This window comes from Bombina bombina, chromosome 2 (genome assembly GCF_027579735.1).
Source record: "Bombina bombina isolate aBomBom1 chromosome 2, aBomBom1.pri, whole genome shotgun sequence".
NCBI lineage: Eukaryota > Metazoa > Chordata > Amphibia > Anura > Bombinatoridae > Bombina > Bombina bombina.
The window spans coordinates 1,308,031,143-1,308,053,519 of record NC_069500.1 but is presented as its reverse complement, the minus strand read 5'-3'; the positions used below and the strand labels follow the sequence as shown (position 1 = coordinate 1,308,053,519).

At 39.5% G+C, this 22,377-nt stretch overlaps 1 protein-coding gene across 2 annotated transcripts in view; it reads left to right on the top strand.

The window, feature by feature from the left end:
• EVC2 (EvC ciliary complex subunit 2) overlaps positions 1-22,377 on the top strand; it is a 427,809-nt gene that overhangs the window by 84,684 nt on the left and 320,748 nt on the right. For both annotated transcript variants that reach the window (XM_053704149.1, XM_053704148.1), the window contains exon 4: positions 4,981-5,037. In XM_053704149.1, the coding sequence (XP_053560124.1) occupies positions 4,981-5,037 (57 nt within the window). The remainder of the gene's footprint in view (positions 1-4,980; positions 5,038-22,377) is intronic.

Genomic DNA, 22,377 nt, shown 5'->3' with positions numbered 1-22,377 from the left:
CCTATGTTTAGTTTAAACTAAGAATACCAAGAGAAAAAAACAAATTTGATGATAAAAGTAAATTGGAAAGTCAATTAAAATTAAAAGTCCTATTTGAATAATGAAAGTTTAATTTATACTTGACTGTCCCTTTAAGACAGATATTTTTTTTATTTAAACTCAGTCACCTCTGCAACTTGTAGTTTCTCCTTTTTCTTCCTGTACCTTCGGTCGAATGACTGGGTGGTGGATCTAAGGGAGGAGTTATATAGCCAGCTCTGCTGTGGTGTTCTTTTCCACTTCCTGTTAGGAAGCATAATATCCCACAAGTAAGGATGAATCCGTGGACTCGTCTTACCATAGAAGAAATTAATTTATAGGGTAAGCATAAATTTACTTTTTCTCTCCTTTTTTCTTTCCTTCTCTTCTTTCTTTCTTTCTTTCTTTCTTTCTTTCTTTCTTTCTTTCTTTCTCTTCTTTCTTTCTTTCCTTCTCTTCTTTCTTTCTTTCCTTCTCTTCTTTCTTTCTTTCTCTTCTTTCTTTCTCTTTCTTTTTTTCTTTCTTTCTTTTCTCTTTCTTTTTCTCTCTCTCACTCTTTCTCTTTCTTTCTCTCTGTCTTTCTCTCTTTCTCTTTTTTCCTCCTTTCTTTCTTTCTTTCTTTCTTTCTTTCTTTCTTTCTTTCTCTCTTTCTTTCTTTCTTTCTTTCTTTCTTTCTTTCTTTCTTTCTTTCTTTCTTTCTTTTTCTTCCCATCTTTCTCTTTCTTTCTCTATCTTTCTTTCTTTTTCTTTCTCTTTTTCTCTCTTTCTTTTTTCTCTTTCTTTTTCTCTCTTTCTTTCTCTCACTTTTTCTTTCTTTCTTTTTCTTTCTTTCTCTCTTTCTCTCTCTTTTCTTTCTCTCTTTCTCTCTCTTTCTTTCTCTCTTTTTCTTTCTCTCTTTCTTTCTCTCTTTCTTTCGCTCTATTTTTCTTTCTTTTTCTTTCTTTTTCTTTCTTTTTCTTTCTTTTTCTCTCTTTTTCTTTCTTTTTCTCTCTTTTTCTCTCTTTCTTCCTATCTTTCTCTTTCTTTCTCTATCTTTCTTTCTCTTTTTCTCTCTCTTTCTTTCTATTCTTTCTTTCTTTCCTTCCTATCTTTCTCTCCCCTCTCTCTCTCTCGCTCTCTCCTTCTACAGTCAAGCAACCTGTTAAGAGCTTTGATAATATTTTTAAGGCAGTTCCTAAACACTCGGATTCAGTTTCTGAAATTTATTTATAAGGAATGACAGAAGCCAGGTATTCCTTTTGTTACTTCTATCATATTTCAATATATTCTTCCTCTCCTTCTGTTAATACAGAGATCTAGGAAGCTGTTTCTAAGGTAGTTGCAGCTATTTCCACTTTGGCCAGACATACCACTTTTACTTTAGCGGATAGTTCCTCTTTTAAGGATCCTTTAGATAGAAATCTTGAAGGTTTTTATAGGCAATCTTTCAGCTTGCAGGTTTTATGTTTAGTCCTGCCTGCAGTCAATGTAGCCTGTGTCACTTTGGTCACTGTGTGATAATCTCTCCCAACTTGTTTCCAGTTAAACCACTCTGGATAAGATTCAGGATTGTATTAGTCTCTTGACAGCACATTCCTTTGTTTGTGATGCAGCGGTTTTAGCTAGGTGAGACTTGTGCCTTAAGTCTTGTCTGCTGATATGGTTTCCAAATGCAGACTGCCTTCTCTCACTTTTCAGGGTAAAACTCTCTTTGGGCTTGGACTGGAAATCGAACCCAGCTCTAAGACCGCATGATGGTGCTGCCCCCATACCATATCAGTCTCTGGTGCGCAGGGCAGATTGAGTCTCTTTCAAGAGGCTTGCAAGAGATTTGTTTAGGATCCCTGGGTATTGCAAATCATTTCCCAGGGGTATTGAATATGTTTTCGTATAAGACCTCTTCAGGGAGGATCGTTTTGTCTCAAGTGCCTCAATATACTTTAAAGGCCCAAGCTTTCTAGGATTGTGTGAGATATCTGGAATTAATAGGCGTTATTACTCCAGTTTCAACTTCAGAATCAAACCAGGAGTTGTATTTAAATCCCTTTTAAGTACCATTTCATTTGGTGCATGAGGGCCAGTTTATGCCTACAATAGACTTTAAAAGGTGCTTATTTGCATATCCTTATACACAAGGATCATGTCAAGTTCCTGAGATTTGATTTTCTCGATAAACATCTTCAGTTTGTGGCCCTCCCTTTTGGTCTGGCTACAGCTTCCAGAGTGTTTACAAAATTACTGGGAGCTCTGTTGTTTGTAGTTCGAGCTCAAGGAATTTATGTTGTTCCTTACTTGGACGACATTCTGGTTTAGGCTTCTTCTTATTGTCTGGCTGTGTCTCACACCCAGATGTTTCTTCAATTGCTTCAGAGTCACGGTTAGAAAATAAATCTTTCAAAAAGCTCATTAACTCAGACATTTGTGGCTTTTTTGGGGCTCATAATCGATTCTGTCACTATGTTTTTGTCTCTGACAGATCAACACAGACTGAAGCTGCAACAGGCCTGTGCCATTCTGCAGCTGAATCCATTCCCTTCTGTTGCTCAGTGCATTGAAGTTGTGGGTCTCATAGTGAACGCCTCAGAGGCAGTTCCATTTCCCAGATTTAATCTTTGGGCCCTCCGATTGCGGAGGATCTTTCTGGGGATTTCGTTAGATCGCAAGACAAAGGCAGCCTTTTACTCGGTGGCATACTCACCAGTCCTTGGTTCATGGAGTCCCCTTTCTTCGACTGGTGTTGATAATAATCTAGTAATCCATAGCAAGTGATTTTACCAATAAATATTCTGGAACTTCAAAGGGACATAAAAATAATTTGTTGCAGCATGTTACCAAAATAATTCTTATTTATAACAGCCTTCAAAGGGGACTGAAACCCAACATTTTTCTTTCAGGAATCAGATAGAACATACAATTTTAAACAACTTTCATGTTTATTTCTATTTCAATCTTTCTTCATTATCTTGGTATCCTTTGTTGAAGGAGCAGCAATGCTCTACTGAGAGCTAGCTGAACACATTGGTAAACCTTTGACAGAAGGCATCTATGTGCAGTTACGAATGAGCATATAGCTCCCAGTTCCTGAGCCTACCTAGGTTTGGTGTTCAGCAAAGGTTACCAAGAGAACTAAGCTAATTAGATAATATAATTAATTTGAAAAGTTGTTTAAAATTGTATGCTCCATATGAATCATGGGGAAAAACGTGTCCCTTTAACAGGTCAGGAAAGCCAAAAATGTGTTCTAGCAGGTATAGAGGCAGGTTGTAATAATTGTTTGTTCTGTGTGTTCTCTATATGTAATATATACACTTTTCAACTAGTTCCTATATTTTAAATATATGTAAGCCATATCACATACCGGTAGAAAAGTATCCAAGGACACTACAATTCCAATTCTCTTATTAAAAGGACAGTAAACAACTTTAAATTGTTAGATGAAATGTCTAGTTATGCGTAGTAAAAAGAGAGAAAAACAACAACTTTTAAATAAACTTTCATTATTTTGTTTGTGTCCATGTTGTATAATTTTGGATTCTCGGAACTGGAAATGTACACTGTAGACACTTCTCAGTGCTAAACCTGCTACATATATTTTCACAAATTGGCTTTAGCAAATGTAAACGTTATACTAACATTATCAGTGGCTAGCATTGTCTTCTGCAGACTCAAACCCACTGGCCCCTGCAAATAAGTCAAGTGGTGTGTGGCATTTGGCTATTGAAAAACAATTGAAGCAAACAAGATGTTAATTTGGTTTAAAATTTAGATTTGTCTGACAAATTATTCTACAGCAACTAAAAGAGACAGTATACTATAAAATAGTTTTTCCCTTAATGTGTTTCCAATTACTTTTTTTACCAGCTGCAGAGTATAAAATGTATGAGATTTGCTTTTTTAAAGCTTATTTGTGTATATGAATTAACTGATTTTGTGTTTTGAAGCCATAACTTAATAAAATGGGTTGAGCTTGTAGGTATAATCAGATCTCATTACTTTATCACATTGTGTACATATACCTGCTTCTTTATCTTATATATGTCCATAAACCATTCAACAATACTTGGAGAGAACAATGGAAAATTAACATTTTATTACTTTATCTCTTCTATACCCCACTGTGACTGTACTTTCTTCTACTGGCTGTGTTAACTTTCAGAATAGGTGGGGATACCACAGGCTAAATCAACTATTTCAAATGTCAATATTAAGGTAATGGAAATACCTGTAAACAATTTAATAGACTTCAGCAGGTAAAATGAATCATTGGGAACAAATTAGAGGAGAGAACATTTTTGAGTAAACTGTCCCTTTAACAGAAATGTCTTGTAATTCCAATGTGTCATGTCAGAATTCACAGTGATTGTTTTGAAGCGTACAAACATTTACAGCCTGCCTTAAATGTCTCAAATTGTGTGAGATCAAATGAACAAAAGATGATTAGCAATGTAGTACTTACATGCTGATATATACTATCTATATAATAAAAACGTCTGTTATGCTATTTATTTCTTTGTTGCAGTTATTCTTTTTAAAAATAGGTCATCTATTGTAGTATTGTAGTGACATATTCGTATTGTAGATATTTCCTTATTGACATTAATTTCAGCATTAGCACTTGAGCCTTCTAATGCTGCTAATTGTCCTGCTCACTGTTATTGTGCTAACATACTGTATTCCCTTATGTCAATTACCACCACTGCTGCACCCACTCACTCAACTCAGTCACCCACTCATTTATCTTTCGTTTTCTCTCTTCCCACAGGGCTTTCCCCGGGGGAAATTAGTAAAAAAAACCTCTTTGCATATTTTTCTCGATTGCTCACTGTACAATGAATTTATAGAATGTTATAGATTATTTGCTTGTGTTTATTATTATTATTATTTATTATTATTTATTATTATTAAAAAAAAAATGTTTTAATTATTGGTCTATATTGCTCTTTTTATGCTTCAAGCTTTGTTTTAACTTCTGTCTTCTTACAGCAGCGAGATGGTTCTCGAATTTCATGGAACGGCATAATATTTCTGAAATGTGCAATGGTAAGTACATTTTCGTGTAATTTATTTGTTTTAAATCATTTCTGTGAAATTATTTTAATTTTATTTAAATATATACTAAATAGGACTGCAAGAAATATTTGATATTAATATCCAAAACTAAAAACACATTTTCGGTGTTGTAAAAATAATTCCCTTTTTTAATGCTCTCCTAATGATCCATTTTACCCACTGAAGTGTATAAGATTGTTTACAAATAGCTCATTTACCTTTATTTATTTATGAAATAGCCGATTCTGCCTGTTGGGTTCTCACCTATACTGTGAATTTTAATACTGCAGTAATGGGTAGAGAACACTATGCGAATAAGATCCAATAGAAAAAAAAAAATTGCACTCACAGTGGGGAAGTGATAGTTACTGAAATGTTCTTTTTTAATTGTTATTTCAGACAGACATAAGATAAGGAAGCCTTTGTGTTTATATAGGGTGATACTATAATGATATCTGTTTTACCTGCAAGTGCAGTCCATTTTAATGGATTGTGGTTTCAAAAAGCAAAGGCAGACATTTAAAATACCAAAATAAACCTAAACAAGCAATTTCTATACATTCTATACTCTGCAACTGGTGTAACAAGTTCTTGGAAACACATAGGTGAAACGATTTTTACCGTATTGGTTAAAGATAGATAATCCCTTTATTACCCATTCCCTAGTTTATCATAACCAACACAGTTATATTAATATAATTTTTACCTCTGTGATTACCTTGTATCTAAGCTTTTGCAGACTGCCCCCATATTTCAGTTCTTTTGACAGACTTGCACTTTAGCCAATCAGTGTTTACTCCTAGGTAACTTCACATGCGTGAGCACAGTGTTATCTATATGACACACAGGAACTAACACCCTCTAGTGGTGAAAAACTGTGCATTCATATAAGAGGCGGCCTTCAAGGTCTAGGATATTTGCATATGAACCTCCTACGTTTAGCTTTCAACTAAGAATGCCAAGAGAACAAAGCAAAATTGGCGATAAAAGGAAATTGGAAAATGTTTAAAATTACATGCCGTTTCTGAATCATGAAAGTTTATTTTTGACTAGACTGTCCCTTTAAGTTCAAACAAGTTTTCATTGGTAAAAGCTCTTCAAAATTTTTTTTTTAATTGATGGAATATAGTAATAACATTCAAGGATCATTCCATTTAGACAAGCTGGAAACAAGATGCAGAGATTAATCACTGCTGTACATACACCCTATCTGCAAAACCCAAGATTATATAGTTTCAAAAAGGGTGAATGGCGGCATACTTACTTATGCCTGCTACCCCCTCCTTAGATATAGGCCGTCAACCAGGACATTCAAGCCATCTCTGTTTTGTCTTTTATTTCTATCTGACTCTAGGTGTAGCTGATCTCCTTGTAGTCAGTCTTGAGATCTCCACGCCAGATGTTTCTTGGCCTTCCTCTTTTTTACCTATCTAGCCTCAGCATCTTTTCATGATTTCTTCATTGGCAGGAAGTTGGGAAGTCTGCTGCCATAGATCTTTGTTTCTGATGAAGTTTGGCAGTGACTTTGGACGATTTTGATCAGACAGGTATTGATAAATGTCTGGACTTTTTTGGTGGTGGTTACTATTGTCCTCCAAGTTTCTGCTCCATACAGAAGTACAGAATTTACATTGGTTTTAAAAAGCCTGATCTTAGTTTACTGCGTTAGGTCTTTGGAGCTCCAGATCTTCTTTAGCTGGATGAAGGCAGCCCTTGCTTTGCTTTTTCTTGCCTTGACGTTGGCGTATGTGCATCCCTGCTTGTTTGTGACACTGCCCAGATAGTTGAAGGTCTGTACCTCTTCCAGTGTATCCCCTTCAAGAGTAACTAACTGCAGCTGTGCTGGCCATGTTAACCTTCAGGATCTTGTTTTCTCCCCTATGGATTTTGAGGCCAAGTTGTGCTGATGTGGCTGCCAGATTGGTGGTCTTCTATTGCATCTGCTGATGGTTATGGGAGAGTAGGGCCAGGTCATCTGCAAAGACCAGGTCATTGAGCTGTGTCCAGGTTGTCCACTAGATCCAATTTTTTTTTTCTCCTTGCTGTGGATGATGTTTTAATCCAGTCTATGGCCAGCATGAAGAGATAATGCAAAAGCAAGCAACTCTGTCGGACTCGGGTCCTTACTTGTAAAGTTTCCGTAAGTTTTCCTCCATGGAATACCTTGCAGGTTATTCCCTCATAAGAGTTCCTAATGATTCTTAGAAGTATTACCTGGCATACCGTAGTGGCAGAGGAGTTTCCAAAGGGTCTCTCTGTTCACGCTATCAAATGCCTTCTCATAGTCGATGAAGTTGACATAGAGGGGGAGTACCATTCTATTGACTGCTTGATGATGATGCTCAGTGTTGCAATCTGATCTGTGCATTATCTATATTTGGAAGCCAGCTTGCTTATCTCGAAACTAAGCGTCAACTTGTTCCTTCATTCTATTGACACTGTTGAACGCTTTGCCTGGGGTTGATAGAAGAGTTATCCCTCTGTAGTTTGCGCAGTTACTCAGATTACTTTTCTTGGGGATCTTGATGATATATCATTCTTTACAGTCTGATGGCACTGTTTCCTCTTCCCAGATATTTCAAAACATGGGGTAGAGCATGTCTACTGATGTTTCAATGTCTGCCTTCAGTGCTTCTACAAAAAATGTATTAGGTCCATCTGCCTTCCTGTTTCTCAGTTGTGTGATGGCTTCCCATATTTCTTTCTTAGTTGGTCTGCTGCAGTCAATTGGCAAGTCAGTGTCAGCTGGCTGGTGGGGATTGCGACACGGGTTGGTTCAGTAGCTCTTCAAAGTGCTCCATCCATCTTCTTTGTTGGCCTTCTATCGTTGGCCATGACTGTCTTCCCAGTTTGTTTGTTTTTGTTAACTGGTCTTTCTGGCTTGCTGTATCTGCCAGAGAATTTCCTTGTTATATTAAGTTCTTTCAAGTTTCATGGTTTGCTGCTACCTGGGCTTTGGTGTCAAGACCATAGACGAACCTTCACTTGTTGTCTCTCAAGCTTTACTTTGCTTCCTTGTTGGCTTCAGTGTACTCACCCTGAACTTTTTCTTTTGTTGCTCTTGTTTGGCTGGTTTTGACTGCAACTTTCTTTTCCTTTCTCTTAGCCATTGTCAGGTTATTACGGCAGCACCGGCCCATGTTTCAGATGAAATGCCGAAGTCTGTCTCCCCGGCCTCAGCGTCCCACGTGGAGGAACACCAGGGTCATGTTCCTGTTGCAGCTGCAGCTTCTCTAGGCATGTGCGGCTTCGCGCTGCCTAGATTTAAAGGGGCCATATCCTAATTAATGGAAGTCCCACCTGGATGCTATTACACTGGGAAATCCTATAAAAGGTTACTCAGCACATCACTTTGGGACGATTTATTGTTAAGGTCACCTTGTTCCTGAAACTTGTATACTTACCTTGTACATGCATATCCTCACCTGGTTCCTGAAAGTCAAGCATACTTACCTGATACATGTGTATGCTCTCCTTGTTCCAGAGAGCAATCAATCATACTTACCTTGAACCTGCATATGCTCACCCGGTTCCCTGAAGTCAAGAAGACTTAGCTTGAACCTGTGTATACTCACCTAGTTCCTAAAAGTCAAGCATACTGTCATGGTTTTTTCCCTGTTTTGTTTGCCATGTGCTGCTGGCAGCCATTTTACTCACCTCTCTTGCTGACTCTGGTGCATACTGTGTAATGCTGCTCATTTCCTGCACGCCCTTTTATGGCCAGACTGGTGTACATCATCCATGTGAGACAGTTTGCAGTCTCAGAATTTTGATGTCATCACTTATTATTTAAAGGGCCTCTGTTCAGTATGCTTTGCCCTTGTGTTGTCTCAGAACTGTTTGTGAGTTCCAGTTCCTGTGTATTACCTGGATGTCTGACGTCCCTCCTGGTTCCTGATCCCTGGCTTGTTCCTGACTCTGCTGTTCTCCTTGTTCCTGATTCCGGCTCGTCTGACTATTCGCTTTGGCTCCTGACTTGGCTCATCTGACTACCAGCTCTGGTTTAGACTCCTGGCTTGTTATTTTACTTGTGGACTTTTTATTATTTTTTGTTATTAATAAAGGTGTGATTATTTTTGCACTTCTCGTCTCAGTCTGATTCCTGGCACCCTGACACATACTTGCCTGATACCTCTGTATGTTCACCTTCTTCCAGAGACCAAGCATACTTACCTTGTATCTGCATATGCTCACCTGGTTCCTTAAAGCCAAGCATACTTACCTGATACCTGTGTATGCTCACCTTGTCCCAGAGACCAAGCATACCTACCTTGTACCTGTGTATGCTCACCTTGTTCCAGAGATCAAGCATACCTACCTTGTACCTGTGTATGCTCACCTGCTTCTTGAAGCTGTGTCTGCTGAGTATACCTGCTATACCAGTGACATCTTCCTCAAACTAGCAGTACCTACCTAGTATCCCGTTATAGTCTCACCAATAGTACCCACTGGGTATCTTGTGCCGGCTTAGCATTCTGTGTCTACTACACCAGTGACAGCTTTCCTCAAACCAACTGCACCTGCTGTGCCTACCTGATATCCTGTGACAGTCTATCTGTCTGTATCCGCTAGGTGTATTGCGCTATCTGAGCTTCATTGTCCACTTGACTTAGTTACTGCAACTTCCTGAGGCTTACTGAAACTTAACTGGACTTTAGTGTTCAACCTTTGGCCTATGTTTATTCTTGGGGTTTCTGTGTTCTTCAGTTTAAACTGCCAATTTGTCTTTGCTTATTATTCAGTAAAGCTTCTTAAATAATTTTCGTTGTTTAGTGTTTCTGTTCCTGCATCCTGAGTTCCACACACTCTAAACTTCCTCACATGAATTTTGCGGAGACTCCTTGTGGAGATACATTTTTATGCTGGTGTTTCTTGGGACCCAGTACCTCCTGGCAGGCTGATGTCACTGTTTCTTTGGTCTTCTCCCATTGACTTTCTACCTGGTCTCTATCATCCTCTAGTTCTTGCCAGAGTTGAAACTTGTTGCTAAGAGTGACTGAGTATTCACTCACTTTCTGTGCATTTTTGAGGAGTGTGGTTTTATATTGCCGGTGTGGGTTTGTAGAGTCCATCCATGGATAGTGGCATAGGAGCTATTAACCTTTTAAAGCCGTTATGCCGTTCCATTCCGTCATAATTAGACTGGGCTTTAAAGCCGTTATGACGGAATGGAACGTCATAACTAACGGCTGTCCTGAAGCCTTCTGTGCTTCAGGGATTTAATCGCGGTCTGGAGGGCGTTCCTAGGATTGTAGGGACGCCCCCCAGATGCGATCCAATAATTGAAATCTCGCGATCGTATGCACGATCGCGTAGTTTCAATTTGTCTACATCGGAACAGTTGTTCCGATGTAGGCACTTTAACCCTGTCACGAAAGGGTTAAAGCTCAGGCATCACAACTGAAGCAAAGAGCCAGGTATCTGAATGCAAGGGTCAATCAAAACCACAAAATCAAGGGAGAAAAAAAACACAAAGTAAGGATTGCAATTGATCAGGTAAAGATAGGAACAAGGAAGGGAAGAAACAAATACAGGGTCAAGGCACAACAAGAATTCGGGACAGGAGTTCATACACCGGAATATCTAAGCTAAGTGTGTCTGTGTGTCTGTGTGTATATGTGTGTATATGTGTGTGTGTGTGTGTGTGTGTGTGTGTGTATATATATATATATATATATATATATATATATATATATATATATATATATATATATATGTATATATATATATATATATGTATGTATATATATATATATTTCCTTCTTTATACAGGGAGAGTCCACAGCTGCATTCATTACTTGTGGGAATACAGAACCGTGCCACCAGGAGGAGGCAAAGTCACCCCAGTCAAATACCCTCCCCACTTCCCTCATCCCCCAGTCATTCTTTGCCTTTCGTCACAAGAGGTTGGCAGAGAAGTGTGAGAATACTTCGGAGTAGTTCCTTAGGAAAGGTATCTGCCCTTCTAGATGGGACTGGAGTTTTAAGTAGTCTTGTCAACCTCTCAGTGAGAGCATTGACGAAAGTTAGAGTCTGGAGATGCAGGGAGAGTCTTTCTGCGAAACCGTCCAGACTCATATTAACAGCTCCTTAAGCAATCAGCGTTGACAAGTTTCGCTGCCTGCTTTCTTCACTCAATTCCATGTCAGAAGCGCTGCTACAATCTGTCAAACTTGAAAGACCATGTTACTGTTCCACGGCATAGATTCCAGTAAGATTGTTTCATTTTTTACACATATTGCAAACGCTAGAAGACAGGGTCACAGTGTGGCTCCTTTTATCTATATGGAAACAAGGGTTAATATCTCCTGAGAGGGATTATGAACAGTTGGGTTTATTCATATATGCTTTATTTGATTTTATGCTGCTTTATGTGTAAGATGTTTATAGGCTCATAGGCTGAGATGGAACATACAGGTTTCCCTTTCACTTTCAAGGTTGCACAGTTTATATGCTTGGCCCGCTTTTTTTCATAGCAGGGACAGTCCTGTATTGCGCACCATGTGACCGGAATGGTCAAGGCTTCCATTTCCTTTCTCTTGACCGAGTTACTACCGGAGAGGATTTTTATCTCTGTTCTATCTGGGTCATAGGAGGTGGTGAGTGCCCCAGCCATTGGGAGTATAAAGTAGCCGCTTTTCTTTATTTAAAATAAAGTTTAGTTTTTTTCTGAGTCCTCCGCATATCGTACTTTAGCTATAGAGGATTCTGATTCATTAGAGGGTTCTCCCTCTATTTCAATGCCTGTTTATATTGTGAGGGAGTTCTGGAATATCCACGCTCTGTTTCATATTCCTTGATAAGGGGATTATATCAAATAAGGTTAACATGTTTGATACCACTGAGCCGCCTACCTCGGAGGAGTCCTCGTCCAGTGAGGTGCGCACCCTACATGCATCTTTGTATACACATGCAGCTTCCCATTGCACAGCTAATCCTCCATCTGGAGGGGGCCTTTTTTACCAGACGTTACTGCACAGTTTCATACGGCGGTGTCTGATGCCATTAGTGCTTTCCCTCGCACTGCTAAGCGCAAGCGAAAGGTTAAATCTTGCACTCCTGCCCAGGTGGCATAATTTGTCGGATATATCTGATCAGTTATGTGTGAATGAGGTTCTCTCTGAAACTTCAGAGTATGAACTTTCAGGGTTGAAGTCTGCTGCCTATAATCCTCCACCTGTGGAGGATCAAGTTTTTAGATTTAGGACAGAATGTTTATGCTTTCTACTAAAGGAGGTTTTGACTACATTAGAGGTTCCAAAGGCCGAGCTGCCAGACGAACCTCTCGGTCCTAAATTTGATGGCAATCATAATTAAGGAAGTGTGGGACAGGAATAGATTCCTTCCCGTTGTCTGCCTTTTACTGATCCCGGTTCCGGGCTCTCTATGAGGTTGGGTTTTCTTTTTCCCATCCCTACTTGGTTGGCGCTATTTTTACGCTTGCCACACGCAATACTAGCCCGTGTGAGGATAATTTGTCGTTCATAGAGCCGCTGGATATAAGGATGGAAACTGTGTTAAAGAGGATGTTTCAACCTATGGGATATTTGCTTTTACTGGCGGCGCTTTTTGCAGCAGTTGCTGGAGCGGCTACCTTTTGGTGCGTCTCCTTTGCAAATATGATCGAGGTGGAGGGTTGCCTCGTCATTTTTCAGGAAAGAATTACGGCCTTCTGGGATACTAATTCTTTTATCTGTGCTGTTACTACACATATTAATTAGCCTATTGCTAAGACTTCAGGTTTTCTGTTCAGGCCTGTAAGGTGCTCTGACAGATATAACTTCTAAGTCTAGTCTCTTTCCCTCTCTTTTAAGGGAAACAGTTTGTTTGACTATCTCCACGGTTTCAGGGGCCCAGGGTACCTTCATACCGTAAGATAAGGAGAACAAAGTTTGTATTTTTGTTCTTTTAGTTCTAATAAAAAAACAACGTCAGAGGCCTCCACTAAGCTAGAGCAAACCAAGAGTTCTTGGAAGCCGGCTCAGTCCTGTAAAAGATCCAAGCAGAGCCAGAAGCCCGCCGAGACTAAGTCTGCATGAAGGGGAGGCCCCGGTCCTATTTTGGATTGTGTAGGGGCAGACTGTCGCTTTTTCAGAGGCTTGGTTCAGGGACGTCCAGGATCCTTGGGTCCTGGAGGTCATAGCTCAGGGTTACAAAATAGGTTTCAAATCTCATCCACCCAGGGGCAGATTCATCCTCTCAACCTGTCTACAAGACTAGGAAAGAGGGAAGCCTTTCTGGAGTGCGTAAGGGATCTGTCCTCCTTTGGAGTCATTGTCCCAGTGCCTATCGCAGAGAGAGGTTTGGGATACTATTCTAACATTTTTGTGGTCCCAAAGAAGGAGGGATCTTTACGTCCAGTTCTGGACCTAAAGTGCTTAAACAAATTTCTAAATGTCCCCTCGTCAAGATGGAGACAATAAGGTCCATCCTTCCCTTAATTCAGGAAGGGCAGTTTATGACCACGATTGATCTGACGGAGGCATTCCTTCACCTTCCAATCCACAAGGAACACTTCCAGTTCCTCAGGTTTGCGTTCCTGGACCAGCACTTCCAGTTCATTGCACTTCCGTTTGGTCCAGCTACTGCTCCAATAATTTTTCCGAAGGTTCTAAGGACTCTTATAGCAGTCGCCAGAACCAGTAGCAGTTGCTTCCTACTTGGATATTCTGGTACAAGCACCATCATTTTGTCTGGCGGAAGACCATTCGGAATCTTTCCTCTGTCTTTTTCGATCCCACAGAGGGAAGATAAATAGAGAAAGGAGTTCTCTTATTCCAAGCACCAGGGGGGAATTCCTGTGCACAATAATAGATTCCATAGACATGAGAATATTTCTAACAGACCAGAGAAGTTGCAAACTAGCTTCAACATGTCTTGCCCTCCAGACCTCATTAAGGCCATCTGTGGCTCAGTGTATGGAGGTGATTGGTCTCATGGTGTCCGGCATGGACATCGTTCTCCTTGCCAGGTTCCACCTCAGGCCGTTGCGTCTGTGCATGCTGAGGCAGTGGAACGGCGATCATTTGGATATGTCTCAACAGATTTCTCTGGACAACCGATCGAGAGAATCGCTCTCTTGGTGACTCTGTCTGGATCACCTGTCCCGAGGGACATCCTTTTTAAGACCATCCTGGGTGACTGACTACGGACCCAAGTCTGTCAGGACGGGGAGCTGTTTGGGGTGCCAAGAAGGTACAGGGCCTGTGGACGCAGGAGGAGAGCTCCCTCCCATTCATCATTCTAGACCTTTGGGCAATACTCAATGCTCTGAAGGTTTGGCCCCTACTGGGTTCGTCCCAATTTATTTGATTCCAATCAGACAATATATCCTCGTGGCTTACATCAACCATCAGGGGGGAACGAGAAGATTCCTGACATTGAGGGAAGTATCTTGGATTCTTTAGTGGGCGGAGACCCACAACTGTTCGCTGTCAGCGATCCACATTCTGACAGGTGGGGAACACCGGAGATGGATCTCATGGTGTCCCGTCTCAATACCTAGCTACCCAGATATGGCTCGAGGTCCAGGGGTCCTCAGGCGGAGCTAATAGATGTATTAGCGGTGCCTTGAAGGTTCAATCTAATTTCTCTTCTCCTGCCATTACCACTCCTTTCTTAAGTGGTGGCTCGAATCTTTCGGGTGCAGGCATCAGCGATACTGATTGCTCCATCGTGGCCGCAAAGGATATGGTTTGCGGATCTAGTGGGGATGTCATCATCTACGAACTAAGTTCGGATTCCTTCCTAAGGTTGTGTCAAATCACAACATCAATCAAGAAATTGTGGTTCTTCCTTATGTCCTAAACCTTCTTCATCGAAGGATCGTTTACTGCATAATCTGGATGTGGTTTGTGCCTTGAAGTTCTATGTAACAGAGACAAACCTTTTCTCTGTTTGTTATCTATTTTGGGAAGCATAGGGGTCTGAGGACCTCTTCACCTTCCTTATCTTTTTGGTTGAGGAGTATCATCCGCTTAGCATATGAGTCAGCGGGTCTTAAGCCTCTTCAGAGGATTACGGCTCATTCTACGAGAGCAGTGGTTTCCTCTTGGGCCTTCAATAATGAGGCCTCTATGGATCAGATTTGTAAGACGTGCTACCTGGTCCTCCTTACATACAGTTGTGCTCATAAGTTTACATACCCTGGCAGAATTTATGATTTCTTAGCCATTTTTCAGAGAATATGAATGATAACACAAAAACTTTTCTTTCACTCATGGTTAGTGTTTGGCTGAAGCCATTTATTATCAATCAACTGTGATTACTCTTTTTAAATCATAATGACAACAGAAACTACCCAAATGACCCTGATCAAAAGTTTACATACCCTGGTGATTTTGGCCTGATAACATGCACAAGTTGACACAAAGGAGTTTGAATGGCTATTAAAGGTAACCATCCTCACCTGTGATCTGTTTGCTTGTAATTAGTGTGTGTGTATGTATAAAAGGTCAATGAGTTTCTGGACTCCTGACAGACCCTTGCATCTTTCATCCAGTGCTGCACTGACGTTTCTGGATTCTGAGTCATGGGGAAAGCAAAAGAATTGTCAAAGGATCTGCGGGAAAAGGTAGTTGAACTGTATAAAACAGGAAAGGGATATAAAAAAATATCCAAGGAATTGAGAATGCAAATCAGCAGTGTTCAAACTCTAATCAAGAAGTGAAAAATGAGGGGTTCTGTTTGATAACATACTGCATTCATCTTGCCATCAATTCTGACTGAATTTCCTGTGCCTTTGTAGCTCTCACAACCCCAAAACATCAGCGATCCACCTACGTGTTTCACATTAAGAATGGTGTACCTTTTACCATAGGCCTTGTGGACTCCTCTCCAAATGTAGCATTTATGTTTGCGGCCAAAAAGCTCAATTTTGGTCTCATCACTCCAGAAGGTTTGAGGCTTGCAACCCATCTTTCTTCAAGTGCCTCCTTATTGTGCATCTTGAAACAGCCACGCCACATGTTTTCAGAGAATCCTGTATTTCACCAGAAGTTCTTTGTGGGTTTGTCTTTGCATCTCGAACAATTTTCCTTTCAATCTTAGTTGGTCTACCTGACCATGGTTTGGTTTCAACAGAACCCCTCATTTTCCACTTGATTATAGAGTTTGAACACTGCTGATTTGCATTCTCAATTCCTTGGATATCTTTTTATATCCCTTTCCTGTTTTATACAGTTCAACTGCCTTTTCCTGCAGATCCTTTGACAATTCTTTTGCTTTCCCCATGACTAAGAATCCAGAAGTGTCAGTGCAGCACTGGATGACAGATGCAAGGGTCTGTCAGGAGTCCAGAAACTCATTGACCTTTTATACACACACACTAATTACAAGCAAACATATCACAGTGAGGATGGTTACCTTTTAATAGCCATTCAAACTCCTTTGTGTCAACTTGTGTGCATGTTATCAGGCCAAAATCACCAGGGTATGTAAACTTTTGATCAGGGTCATTTGGGTAGTTTCTGTTGTCATTATGATTTAAAAAGAGTAAACACAGTTGATTGATAATAAATGGCTTCAGCCAAACACTAACCATGAGTGAAAGAAAAGTTTTTGTGTCATCATTCATATTCTCTGAAAAATGGCCAAGAAATCATAAATTATGCCAGGGTATGTAAACTTATGAGCACAACTGTACTTTTTCCAAATTTTACAAGTTTGATGTTTTTGCTTCTACTAAAGCAGCCTTCGGGAGAAAGGTTTTGCAGGCAGTAGTGCCCTCAGATTAGGGGCCGCCTTTCTCTTTTTTACCCTCCCGTTAGCATTCAGTGTCCTCTGTAGCTTGGGTATTGTTTCCCACAAGTAATGAATGCAGCTGTGGACTCTCCCTGTATTAAGAAGGAAAACATAAATTATGATTTACCAGATAATTTCCTTTCCTTCGATACAGGGAGAGTCCACAGCTCCCGCCCGTGTTCTCCGATGGGCGGCCCTAAATTTATTTTGTTTTCTTCTGGCACCTTTTTCACCCTGATATTTCTCTTACCGTTTCCTTGTTCCCACGGCAGAATGACTGGGGGATGAGGGAAGTGGGGGAGGTATTTAAGCATTTGGCTGGGGTGTCTTTGCCTCCTCCTAGTGGCCAGGTTCCGTATTCCCACAAGTAATGAATGCAGCGGTGGACTCTCACTGTATCGAAGGAAATTATCTGGTAAGTCATAATTTATGTTATATATATATTGCAGGTTCAATTCTAGACCTCCGCAATATATATAGCAATAAAGAGACTCACGTTGCATATAACAGTTATATTTACACTTTACTGTAGTCTATTAAGTGTGCAATAGCATTATGTCTAAAAAAACAATGTACATACCTTAATAAAAAAAAAAAAAAATGTTAATGCTAAAAAATGTATTGCTAACTTTCAGTGAGTAATAATCTTTTTGCTGGTGGTGTGTATATAGGTGTGTAAATATGTATATTCATGTTTATTTATGTGTCTATATATGTTGGAACAATGATGCAGATAGACTTGCTCGACATGGATGGCACAAACCTTCAATTTGTAAAAAGGGCAATATCTGTGAAAAATTAAACACAATGAATAAGAATGAAAAGTTAAATATTTCCTGGGTTGAACCATCATGCCTGCTTCTGCTGTTTTTGCACCTTGTAGATGTCTCACACTGATTACATTGCAATGTTAATTTGTCTACTTCATGCGCTTCTCTTTATGCGTCCAAACACCTTTTACTGATTAGCTAATCATTATGCAAGGCCATTTATACTTAGATTTATTTTTAGATTTTACATTAGTAGAACATCTGAAGCGGTGCTTGATGGAATGAAACAAAACCACAAACTCATGTTTATTTAATATGATTTTCAAAGTCGCTTATTATCTGTAACCTAACACCTGCCTGCAACCCCAGTTTGAGGTTTAAAGACGTTTTAAATAAAACTGAAATATCTTTGATAATGACCTTTACACTACTGTAATTCTTTAAAAGGACATTAAACACTAAATAATTGCTACATATAATGATATATTTAAAGGGACATGAAACCCAATTGTTTTCTTTCATGATTTAGAAAGTGCATGCAATTTTAAACAACTTTCTAATTTACTTCTATTATCTAATTCTTTTGATATCCTTTGCTGAAAAGCATATCTAGATAGGCTCAGTAGCTCCTGATTGGTGGCTCCACATAGATGCCTCGTGTGATTGGCTCACCCATGTGCACTGATATTTCTTCAGCAACAGATATCTAAAGAATGAAGCAAATCAGATAATAGAAGTAAATTTGAATTTTGTTTAAAATTGTATTCTCTATCTGAATCATGAAAGAACAATTTTGGGTTTAATGTCCCTTTAAGCAGAGATCAGGCTGAGGAGAATATGCAGATGCATTTTTTTTAAATTACATTTTTTAAAATATTTTAACAGTGTAGAGTTTTAGTGGCCGATTTATCAAGCTCCGTATGGAGCTTGATGCCCGTTTCCGCGCAAACCTTTACGCTCGCCGAAAACAGAAGTTATGAAGCAGTGGTCTAAAGACTGCTGCTCCATAACTTGTCCGCCTGCTCTGAGGCCGCGGACAGAAATCAACCTGATCGAATACGATCGGGTTGATTGACACCCCCTGCTAGCGGCTGATTGGCTGCGAATCTGGGGGGGGCTGCATTGCACCAGCAGATCACAATAACTGCTGGTGCAATGATAAATGCCGACAGTGTATGCTGTCAACATTTATCGATGTGCAGCGGACATGATACGCTACATTGTATCATGTCCGCTCACACTATGATAAATCTACCCCTTAGTTTTCATGTTGCAATCGGTTCTACCATGTTATAAACTAGGTTTCCTTCTTCTCTGAGACCTGTCAGAGACAATTATTCACGACTCACTAGAGGGATGAAGCCCCATGTGTTTCCCTAGTGGGAGGTGAAACGTGCATCGGCTGATTGGGGCCTGGTTGCCTTATACTGGATGACTGCATAAATACTAGGCTATTCAGCACCTTACTACATTGTGCATGAATCTAGGCTTAACTATATGACTGAAGGTGTTATGTTTTTATCTCTAGGGTGTGAAGCCGAAAGTTAAATTAAACTTAATAAACTTTTTTGATTAATTTTCTATAAAACAGTGCTTGAATCCTTTGCTTTATTTGAGGATAGTATTATCTTTCCACGTAGTTTTTCTTTTTTTTACTTTAATATACATCTAATTTGAAGGTTCTGCACCAATGTGAGGTAGCTTATATGTATATTTTTTACTTTAATACCGGTACTACCTCTATTTTCTTTTTTCTATTGTGTACCTCCTCAAGCAGTCTGATTATATATATATGCGTATATGTATATGTAGAAGGAAGGGAACAGTGGGGATTAAATAGTGCTATTTGTGACACATGAAAAGTAACAAAAAATGTGTACACCAAGGTATTTTGATATTAATAATATTGTAAATAAAGAAAGATGTATGGCTGTATTAGGGTCTCGGGTTTTGGAAGAGACCTTGACGTGGTACCTGGGCTTGTCCCATTTGGCCAAATGTGGTAACTGAATCTTCCAGTTTCTTTTAAACTTAGCTGAGAGCTTGTGAGCGAGTGCTAGACTTTATTCTTGTGTGTATTGTAATGTCTGTTTAGTAATTTTCCCAAGGGACTTGCTCCCAGGCTGTTCTGGGCCAAGACTGCATGTGACTCTAGAAAATAGTGCAGCTTTTTGAGAGTGCTATAGCATCATAGCTGAGCAGTGTTTCAGGGTCATGTGATGTGTCCCCGGTCCAGTCTGGGAGTACTGTTCCACTTTCCTTGTTTTGCTTGTGCTTAAGGGTGATTACAAAAGTCTGTGAACCCTGACTAGTTCCCATTTTGTTTGATTATGAGCTTGCATTTTGTATGTGAGCCTGCATTTGTGTGGCTGTATTAGGGTCCCAGGTTTGTGTGTGTGTGTATATATATATATATATATATATATATATATATATATATATATATATATATATATTATATATATATATATATTATGTGTTGTGTGTGTAAATGTGTGTGCGTATATATATATATATATATATATATATATATATATATATATATATATATATATATATAAAAATGTGTTGTGTGTTTAAATATATATGTGTGTGTGTATATGTGTGTATATATATATATATATATATATATATATATATATATATATATATATATATATATACACATACATACACACAGTACAGTTTTACTCAATATAGAATAAAAAATGCTGCACTCACCGGTCTGAGAAAAAGTCGTTTTATTCTTAGATTAATGAAGCATCCAAAGCACAATTTACCCCCAAACGTTTCGGTACCACTCTAGTACTTTTCTCAATGGTTATAATCCAAATCAGCCAATCAGATTGAGCTCGCATTCTATTGGCTGTTCCGATCAGCCAATAGAATGCGAGCTCAATCTGATTGGCTGATTGGATCAGCCAATCGGATTGAATTTGAATCTGATTGGCTGATTCCATCAGCCAATCAGAATTTTCCTACCTTAATTCCGATTGGCTGATAGAATCCTATCAGCCAATCGGAATTCGAGGGACGCCATCTTGGATGACGTCATTTAAAGGAACCGTCATTCGTCGTTAGTCCGTCGGTGAAGAAGGATGGCTCCGCGTCGGCTGGAAGATGATGGCTCCGGAAGAAAGAAGATTGAAGATGCTGCTTCATAGAAGACTTCATCCCGATGATGGACTTCTTCAGCCGCCGCTTGGATCCAGACTTCAGCCCGAGGATGGACGTCACTCTTCAGCCCCCCGCTTGGGCTTGGATCAACACTTCGAACCCTCTTCTGGACCGATCAGTGAACCTGGCATGGTGAAGACAAGGTAGGGAGATCTTCAGGGGCTTAGTGTTAGGTTTATTTAAGGGGGGTTTGGGTTAGATTAGGGGTATGTGGGTGGTGGGTTGTAATGTTGGGGGGGGGGTATTGTATGTTTTTTTTTTACAGGCAAAAAAGCTGAATTCTTTGGGGCATGCCCCGCAAAGGGCCCTTTTCAGGGCTGGTAAGGTAAAAGAGCTTTGAACTTTTTAAATTTAGAATAGGGTAGGGCATTTTTTTATTTTGGGGGTCTTTGTTATTTTATTAGGGGGCTTAGAGTAGGTGTAATTAGTTTAAAATTGTTGTAATATTTTTCTAATGTTGGTAAATATTTTTTTATTTTTTGTAACTTAGTTCTTTTTTATTTTTTGTACTTTAGTTAGTTTATTTCATTGTAGTTAATTGTAGGTAGTTTATTTAATTAATTTATTGATAGTGTAGTGTTAGGTTTAATTGTAACTTAGGTTAGGATTTATTTTACAGGTAATTTTGTAATTAATTTAACTATATTAGCTATTAAATAGTTATTAACTATTTAATAGCTATTGTACCTGGTTAAAATAAATACAAAGTTGCCTGTAAAATAAATATTAATCCTAAAATAGCTATAATATAATTATAATTTATATTGTAGCTATATTAGGGTTTATTTTACAGGTAAGTATTTAGCTTTAAATATGAATAATTTATTTAATAAGAGTTAATTTATTTTGTTAGATTTAAATTATATTTAACTTAGGGGGGTGTTAGTGTTAGGGTTAGACTTAGCTTTAGGGGTTAATCCATTTATTACAGTAGCGGCGAGATTCGATCGGCAGATTAGGAGTTAATAATTGAAGTTAGGTGTCGGCGATGTTAGGGAGGGCAGATTAGGGGTTAATACTATTTATTATAGGGTTATTGAGGCAGGAGTGAGGCGGATTAGGGGTTAATAACTTTATTATATTTGCGGTGCGGTCCGCTCGGCATATTAGGGGTTAATAAGTGTAGGCAGGTGGAGGCGACGTTGTGGGGGGCAGATTAGGGGTTAATAAATATAATATAGGGGTCTGCGGTTTTAGGGGCAGCAGATTAGGGGTACACAGGGATAATGTAGGTAGCGGCGGTTTACGGAGCGGCAGGTTAGGGGTTAAAAAAATATGCAGGTGTCAGCGATAGTGGGGACGGCAGATTAGGGGTTAATAAGTGTAAGGTTAGGGGTGTTTAGACTCGGGGTACATGTTAGAGTGTTAGGTGCAGACGTAGGAAGTGTTTCCCCATAGAAAACAATGGGGCTGCTTTTTTGCAGGTGTTAGGTTTTTTTTCAGCTCAAAATGCCCCATTGTTTTCTATGGGGATATCGTGCACAAGCACGTTTTTGAAGCTGGCCGCGTCCGTAAGCACCGCTGGTATCTAGAGTTGCAGTGGCGGTAACTTATTCTCTACGCTCCCTTTTTGGAGCCTAACGCACTGAAAACCCAGCCATTCTGTGAACTCTAAATACCAGCGGTATTTAAAAGGTGCGGG